Below are 8,936 nucleotides of genomic sequence, written 5' to 3'. Positions count from 1 at the left end.
CTCTCTCTCTCTCTCTCTCTCTCTCTCTCTCTCTCTCTCTCTCTCTTATATGTTGTGAGTCTCTGTGGGTGAATGCCATGTGTATACAGGTGCTTGAACACAGATCATTGGATTTCTTGGAGCTGGAGTTACAGTTGGTTATGAGCTACCTGATATGGTTGCTGGGAACTAAACTCAGATCCTCTGGGAAAAAACAGCAAGCACTCTTAACCACGGAGCCAATCCTCCAGCCCTTGCAGAGATTTCTCTAGCCCCTGCTGAGAACCGGCAAGCCTAGTCTTTCTATCTGCACTGTTCCTTGAGATATGCTGGTGGGTTGCCTGCAGTTTTGGTCAGAGTCTCTCTGGCATTCTAGTCTGCTTTCTTGAATGAGGGAGAATAAGATAAAATTATAGCTTATGTGTATGACATTCATGTGACTTAAACACCAATCTGTCAAGTATGTCATGAGCATTCAACTTGACCATTACCACTACCAACTAGCCTCTGCTCCTTTGAAGATTAGCAACAGCAGAAGTCCATGGTAGCTAGAGTTTAGAAAATGCTTTTGTATAGGTGAAGTATACTAGTCTATAAATCACCTCGATGGGTCTTGACTATGGAAAAGTCCAAACACTTATGACAGTCCTTGAGATATCATTTGTGACATCTATCCCATGAGATGAAAGAGAAATGCTGACAGAGTAATAGAGCATTTCTGAAATGAGTCACAAGTGGACAAAGGACCCAGGCTCCAGTAATAAATGGAGGCCGTTCTGAAGGGGTATCTATAAGACAGATCCTAGAACTCTTATCTTTTGCTTGTCTTATTCGAAGTTAAAGTTAGAGGGATTTTTTAATTTACCATAATGTATCTTGTTGATAAAGGTGACTAAGATGTACATTCTTATTTAATACTATTAGACATGTAAATTGTTGAAGCTACTCTGGAGGGCAACCTGAAAATATTATCAGGAACTTTAAAAATATTCCCATCATGATCACTTCAGGAACACATATATTAAAACTTTTTTTATTCTTTGATCCAGTAATTGTACACATAATAAGGAAATAGCCATCAATATAGAACTTGCTGTATTCATTCAATGAATCTTTCCTAAGTACCTTTGTGCCAGGAGTGAGCACTATTTCTGAGAATACAACAATTAGCTTTGTCATTGTGAACATATTCTTGTAAGAAAAGACATAGTAAGCAGAAAAACAACATAGTTCTGGTTGGTGATACAGAAGAGAACAAAAAACCCCATGGTGACTTCATAGGGATGATGGGAGGGCAAAGGGTGTTTGTGAATCAAAGAGATGGTTAAGATGAGATTGAAACATGAGGAAGCCAGGCACCTGTAATCCTGGCACTCTAGAGGCTAATGCAGAAGAATCTCACATTCAAGGCCAGCCTGGGCTATGTGATACAGGCCTAAGTCACAACCAAGAAAGTGAGGGAGAGCGGAGTACAAGAGAAGAAGCAATGAAAAGACCTCAGGGAAAGAATGGGCTTTGTGTTTAGAGTACCTGAGAAGGCCACCGTCACTGTCATGTGTTGAGAAATGAGTGAAAAACGTAAAGTTAGTTGGAGTTGGGCCAGCTGTAGAGAGTCTTGTCTGTACATAGAGTTTAGATTCTATTTGTGTATAAGGATATTCACTGCAGCATGACTTGTAATAGCAAATATTTTCTTTCAAAACTATCTTAATATCTGACGTTAGGGGCTAGTTAAATAAATTGATATATCAACGTGATAGAATATTGTATACAGCTATTGAAATCATGGCTTGGGCTTTCAAATTTTATACTGATATATATTATCCTCCAATCAGAAAAGAAAAGATGTTATTATGGTTTCCTTTATAGCTACTGAACAAACACGATAGTTCTCATGTGAAAAGCAGCTAAGATCTTGAATTTTATTATAAACTTAGGATGAGTCCACAGAGATGTGACAAGAAAAAAAATGCTGACGGTTGTGATTTCAGGCCTTGGGGTTTTGGTTTGGGGTTTTGGGTTTGGTCTTGGTGGAGTTTTTGTTTGTTTGTTTTTTTCTTTGTGGTTTTGGTTTTTCAAGACAGGGGTTCTCTGTGTATCCCTGGCTGTCCTGGAACTCACTCTGTAGACCATGTTGGCTTCAAACTCAGAGAGATACATCTGCCTCTGCCTCCCATGTGCTGGGATTAAAGGTTTGTGCCACCACTGCCCTGCAATTTCAGGCGTTGTTAATCACCAGACTATTAGATGCATTTTTGTTGGGGACTTGAAGGGATTGTTTTGGTTTTCTGAAAGGATCTCACTATGTAGCCCTGGCTGCCCTGGAGCTGGCTGCCTCTGCCTCCCCGAGTGCTGGGATTAACAGTTTGGGCTGCCATGACCTGCTGCACAGACTACGTGAAAGCTAGAGCTCTCCGTGTATTCTACTTGTACAGCTGATTTAGGGAGACCAAAATGCCAAGTGCGAATTTATCCCTATTGTATTTTTTCTTTCTCCTTTCAGCCTATAATTGCAGCCTGTCAAAATATTTTTGGACTGTAATTTTTGTTATCTTAACTATTCATCCTTCCAGCTTTCTGCTATTGTTAGAGCCTAATATACATGGCTACATTAGAAACTGACTATGAGTGTGTGTGTGTGTGTGTGTGTAAACACACTGAAAACTGTAGTTTCAAATGTAAATGATTTTATTTCATATATTTAGTAATATATTGAAGATGAGTTGAGTTAGTGCTCAGAACAAAGCCCCAGCTAACACTGGACAAAATTGTAGAAGTGTACATTGAAAGAAAATATAATTAGTTAGACAAAAATCTGACTCCATAGTCCTAAAATAAACTTAACTGTAATACCATACTGCCCTCAGAGCTTTGCCCTTGAAGTGGTGACTAGTGCTTACCTGGTACTTGACACGTGAGGATGTTTGGGCAGCCCCCATTATCTATCTTCAGCTATACTGCCCAAAATCGAGCATTGAATTGTTTGTATAGCCTGCTCGTAATTAGCCTATGGTACTTCCTGGTGATTATGGTTAAATGAAGGGAGGAAATAGTGAAGACAGATTTAATCAAGGTGATGGCATTTTCCTTTCTTTCTAAAAAGACTTGCATGTGGAGGGACAGTACTTTAAAACATCCATCTAATCAGTTCGGTAATGTGTCCTCCACAAACCTATTTTGCAGTGTTCCTGCAAAGGCTGGTGCGGGAACAAGCAATGTGGATGCAGAAAGCAAAAGTCAGACTGTAATGTGACCTGCATCTGTGACCCCACAAAGTGTCGCAACCGCCATCAGAACCAGGTAGGAATGGTATTACTTCCCCTTACCAACCCCTTGAGCCCCTCTGGAGTTTCTGTCCTTCTCTTTCTTCTACACTGAGACCTGGAATCTCCTCCACAGTAAGCCCTACCCTTCTCTGTATCCAGAAAGAGGCTCACTCCTCAGGTATGTACTCCCCACCCTCACAGCCAGCCTTGTTGAGAAGCTTCTGTATGATCTGAAACAGGAACAAGGAACAGGAAAGCAAGAACTTATAGGTAGACAGGGACACAGGATCAAACTAGTCCAGAAGCTCAGCTGGAACCCTGAAAGCCACGTACTGAGATAGCAGCTTCCAGAAAGGAAGTTAATCAATCCTTCTGGCATCTTGAGACAGTAGTTAGTAGACCTTAAGGGACCCAAGTATTCCATGGCTCTAGGAAAAGAGTCACAGGAATCTGGTCTACTAGTCACTGTTGTGAGCCAAGTTAACTGCAGCTTTCATTATGTCACTCCTAGGAAGAGCAAACTAAGCTGTATGTCAGTCAGGCTAAATGTCAGGCACATAGTTGGGACCTGTAAGGGTTCCCTGTTTTCATGGTTTTTCATTTAAAGTTCTAGAACCCTGAAGCTGTTGCATGAAAGAATCTCTGCCCAAAACCTTTAGAATCCCATTTCCATCGAAGCCATGTGCTCTGTACTTACTTTCCTATCGGGCCTCCCTCAGGATTTCAGTTAAAGAAAGTCACTGATCGGAGCCAATGTTTCCATTTTGCAGAAGAGGAAGGTAAAATCCAGAGGCAAACTGATGCAACTTGCCTGATACACAGCTGGTCTTGGTAACTAAGATGAAACCTCAGACTTACAAACAGCTACAGTTTTAATCCCAGCTCTACCAGAGTCACCTTGTCACCTAAGTGACTTCTGTCCTTTGTATTTCGTTTCCTTATCAGAAAGGAATACTAATGCAGGTAGCCTCCTATAGGGGTGCTATTGTACATAGTAGAACTTTATCAAAGAAATAATCAAGGCTTGGCCTTATTTTATTTTATTTTATTTTATTTTTTGAGAGTAGGTCTTGCTTGTTAAATACCCCAGGTTGGACTCAAACTTGTCATTCCTCTCCCACAGCCTCTCAAGTTCTGGGATTGCAGATGGTGTGGTCCACCACACCTAGCTTGACCAAATTTTAACGTTTCCTTCATAGTATGTCTCATTCCAGACCTACACAGGTCCTTGAAGTCTGCCTCTTAAGCATGACTCCGTTCCTTTGGGGACAGAACACGTTAAGCCCTATGGCTTCTCCAAACAGTAGCTCCCTTAGGTTTGCTCTGAGTAATTGATCAGGTCCTCAGAACTGGGACCTACCTGGCTGAAGAGGATCAGGCTGTTTGTAACTCAGATAGCTAAATTATAATAATAAGCCTACTATCTGCTTGATTTTAGGACAACGCAGATGTTATTGAGCTAAACCAAGATTCTGAAAACTCCTTCAAACTGGAAGATCCCACAGAGGTGACCTCAGGATTAAGCTTCTTCAACCCTGTCTGTGCAACTCCCAGTAGCAAGGTGAGTGGTTAAATGCAAGACTTGAGAAAACTATATGCACATCCTTCTCTGCATTAGCTACGATAGAAGGTTGTGGGAGATCGTTGTGGGGAAAGATATTATCAAATTTCTGTGCACTGGCTGGAATGTTTGATCTAAAAGAGCAGTTGTAGGGGATGCCTTGTGGAGCCTTTGTGGTGGCTCAGTTGGGCCCATGGATTCATTTCTGTCTATCTTTCCTAGATCCTAAAAGAAATGTGTGATGCAGATCAGGTGCTGCCGAAGCAGCCTGTGTTTGTCTCTTTTACTGACCACCCAGAACTGAAACCTATAGCATCAGAATCACAAGAAAATAAGGCCACAGGGAAGAAAAAGAAGCGAGCTCTAGCCAGCAATACCAGCTTCTTCTCTGGCTGCTCTCCTATCCAAGAAGAGTTCCACTGAGGTTATGGCCATTGTCTGTTCTGTCTGCCCTGGACACACTCTGAGGATACAGCACAGAGGGGAAGGGCACTAATGACTTCTGTAGCTTTTAGGTCTTGCTGTTGAGAAAAGGAGAAAAGTATCCCTGAAAGGAAGAGGACCTTTGCTAAGTGTTGGCCTTTACTATCTAAGCCCTCCACCCACCAACAACTACTTTGCTTCTCTAGAAGGTGCTGAGCCTTCTACTGGAGAGAGAAGGAAGCAAGTGATCTTCCTGATACTCAAGAGGAAGCAGTCCCCCGTACAATCCAGCTCAGTGAGCAGTTGAGTTGTCTATTGACGGAGCCAAGGCCAGCATGTTCTCCTCTCGTGATCACGTCAACTTACTGGAAGAGCCTTGAGTAGGATGGAGACCTAGCTCAGCTCTTCAGCACACCTCAGGAATCGGGCAGGGCGCTTTCCTGCTCCCTTCCGACTCCGAACTTTACAAACCCTTCAACTGTCTGTCATACGTGTTACCGAAGTGAATGAAACGTTTTTAAAATGTTAAGAAAATAAATAAACTTTAGTTCATCTACTACTTGAAAGAGATCCTTCTATGCTAGAGGAAGAAATAAAATTCCAACATGTTTTCTTCATCCCCTGGGAGGTCTTAAAGAGTTCCATTTCAATTTCCCCACAAATACACATACTTCCTTTTTCTGGGAAGGCTGCCTAGTTTTTTGTTTGGTGGTTTGTTTTATTTACAGGGATAGGGATTGAGCCCAGGGCCTCAGACATGCCAGGCAAACATTGTATCACTGAGCTATACCCTGACCCAGCTTCCTACTGTTTCTTAGGGTGTTGCACCTCTGTTGCTCTAGGAGGAAAAAGGACATGGACAAAGCCAGTTTCTACACATTTAATGAGCATCCCCATTCCTCTATTCCTGCCAGAATTGTATTTGCTTCTCAGAAAAAAAAATGCTTGAGCTAGAGACATGGCTCAGCGGTTAAGAGCACCAACTGCTGCTCTTCCAGAAGTCCTGAGTTCAATTCCTAGCAACCACATGGTGGCTCACAACCATCTATAAAGAGATTTGGTACTGACTTCTGGCTCGCAGGTATATATGTAGTTAAAACACTGTATGCATAATAAGTAAATAAATAAATAAATCTTTTTTTAAAATGTTCAAGGTCCATAGGAGCCTGTACTTTGCATATAAGAAAATAAGTCAGCTTTACCATACAATAGCAAATTCCTGAGAGAACGAGTTCATTGGGAGAATGCGTTTATTTTAGCTCACAGTTTTGGAGGTCCTAGGCCGTGCTTAGAAGCCCATATTAGATCATGACAGAAGCACAATGGAGCAGAGCTGCTCACCTCATAGGATGGAAAAACATAGTGGAAGGATCTGGGTCCCATCACCAGCCTACAAGAGCATACCCTCCAGTATATGAAAGACACTCCACAAGAACCTACCCCTTAAAGTTTTCTCCAACCTCCCAAATGGTACCACAAGCCATGAACACACAGCCCTTTGGTGAACATTAAATACCTAACATACAGATAGTACCATGGTATAAAGAAGTAGTTATGTAGAGTTACAGTGTCAGTAATAGAGCTAGGAACAGAACCCAGTTTCATTTACCATACAGCTCTTTCTAATGCCCTGTAATCTAATTAATGCGTGTAGAACCACACTGCCTTTCGGTTACAGAAGAAAACTACTGCCCCCTACTACTAGGAAGTGGTAGTGGACAAGGATTGTTCTTACCTTGCATCAGGTTTCTCATCTCCAACTAGAAGCTAGAGGGGGCCAGCCGTACAGTGCCTCATACAGGCTATATGTGAAGCTTCTTGGGAGTTTGTGAGCCTTGAGACTCATCCATGCATATTGAATCCTGTCCCCACCCCACCACCCCTAAAAAGGCTCTCAAACCATCCCCACATTCAAGAAAACAAAACTCTAGAATCCACCACAACCCAAGCAAAGGAAATTGAAAAACAACCTGCCAAGAATGACTCCCAGTGGAGGACTAGGTGACCCGCTGGCCCTCCCTGGCTTCCTGCCAGCAAGCAGCCTTGCTTCTCTTTGCATTTTAATTCTGAGAGAGTTAGAGAATCTCTGCTATTGCCAAATAGAGCCTCTGGATACAATGGGAAAGCTGAGAGGGAGGGAACCAGCTCCTGGCAGAAGAGAGCCGGTCTCCCTCACTGGATAAAATTGAGTATGTGGAGGGGGAGGGGAAGCCAGCTTATCTGTAAGGAGTCATCCTTTCCCACCAACACCCCGATAGTGCTCACGCAGAGACCCCAACTCACTGCATCAGCCACAATCCAAGAGCTGACCATCAAGCCCCTCCCAGCTCACATGTAACCCTGTACTTTTTATACTAAGCTGACCATGGCTTGCTAGGTCACCTGCTTCTTTTGTACACATTCATCTTCAGAAAGCCTGGTACCCCAATACACTATACACTCCTGAAGCCATTCAGTGCTTAGTAAACAGGAGTGGGACTGATAGCCTGAGTGAGCTTCCGATGTGCGGTGCAGTGAGGGTTGTTTAATACATCCACGGGGACCCCTGGTCCAGAAATGGGGCATCTTGCTGCCCAGATTTCATAAAGTCACTTCAATAGCATCACATAGATGGAACTTGCTGAGTATCAATAACCCAAGAGGAAAGGGAAGCTAATGATTGGAAGTTGTACTCCTAGGAAGCTTGAGGTTAGACTTCCTCATATGCTCAAGAGTTTCCGGGGGACTGGCAGGGCCCCTTCTCCTCACTGCCAAGTTGCAAAATTGTGTGGTCACCTCCCCCAGCTTCCCTCCCTCCTATGCCCTCAGTCCTGGCCTCCTAGAGCCAGGACAAAGCCCTCAGGCAGTGACTGGGAGGGGAACAGGAGGAGGGACAGAGGGATGGGGAAGGCTGCACAAAGGAATTCCTCACACCAAAGCCCCCTGACTGCCAGCTCCAGAGAGTAAAGAAGCCGACCTCCTCTCCAGCTAGCTCACTGGCGCCCATCTTCCCACCATGGCTGTGCTCGGGCCATAGAGCCTCTCCAGGCCTTCCAAGAGGACCCACACTTCTTCCTGTAGGTGGCAACAGTGACACCTGTTTGACCAGTGAGGCTGAGCCAGGGACTGCAAGAGGGAGGAGGCAGACAACTCGGAGAGGAGCTGGGAGGCAGAGCTGCTGGCTCGCTTGCTCACTGAGTAAAAGGTGTGAGGGGTCGGGAAGGCTGGGGGCTACCGCTGGGAGCTGGGAAGCGAAGAGCCGCTCAACCCGGTAGGGATGGAGTCCAGGGGGCTAGGCAGCACCCCTGTCAGATTCCCTTCTCCGGGTCTTTCAGACTGGCCAGATCCTGATTCCATCTTCCAGGCAACTCTTGAGGGAGGTAGGACTCTGAAAATTTGGGGCGCAGGGGTACGACCCTAGAGGAAGCAAAGCATCTGGATTGGTGCTCAGGACCGGCTACTGTAGCCCAGTTCCCGGATGGGGAAAAGCAGGGACCTCCCTTTGGGTTGACTAGTCTCCTGGGAAGGGACCCAGCTTCCACCCCTCCACTCTGTAGACGGACCCTCCTTTCCCATGGAAACTTAGTAAGGGAGCAGTTCCAAGAGACACCTGGTCTCCTTACAGGAGCACTCACATGGAGTGAAAAGGGGGCACTGTTCCTTTGTACAGGACAGTTAGATGAGAGAGAGAGAGAGAGAGAGAGAGAGAGAGAGAGAGAGAGAGAGAG

At 44.4% G+C, this 8,936-nt stretch overlaps 2 protein-coding genes across 4 annotated transcripts in view; both read left to right on the top strand.

The window, feature by feature from the left end:
- The window catches only part of Kif4a (kinesin family member 4A), a 96,983-nt gene extending 91,267 nt beyond the window's left edge, over positions 1-5,716 (top strand). The window contains exons 28-30 of the mRNA XM_028769999.1: positions 3,163-3,279; positions 4,684-4,806; positions 5,029-5,716. Coding sequence (XP_028625832.1) covers positions 3,163-3,279; positions 4,684-4,806; positions 5,029-5,229 — 441 coding nt within the window. The 3' untranslated portion in view covers positions 5,230-5,716. The remainder of the gene's footprint in view (positions 1-3,162; positions 3,280-4,683; positions 4,807-5,028) is intronic.
- Positions 5,717-8,054: 2,338 nt separating this feature from the next.
- Gdpd2 (glycerophosphodiester phosphodiesterase domain containing 2) overlaps positions 8,055-8,936 on the top strand; it is an 8,952-nt gene continuing 8,070 nt past the window's right edge. Inside the window, exon 1 of one of the 3 annotated variants that reach the window (XM_028770036.1) lies at positions 8,055-8,285. The gene's annotated coding sequence lies outside the window, so the exon portion shown is untranslated. Of the gene's footprint in view, positions 8,589-8,936 lie in introns of all 3 variants that reach the window. The other 2 variants (XM_028770035.1, XM_028770037.1) reach the window with 2 other exon arrangements.

Source organism: Grammomys surdaster, unplaced genomic scaffold (genome assembly GCF_004785775.1).
Source record: "Grammomys surdaster isolate TR1022 unplaced genomic scaffold, NIH_TR_1.0 197, whole genome shotgun sequence".
Taxonomy (NCBI): domain Eukaryota; kingdom Metazoa; phylum Chordata; class Mammalia; order Rodentia; family Muridae; genus Grammomys; species Grammomys surdaster.
This window is presented reverse-complemented; position numbering and strand designations above follow the sequence as displayed.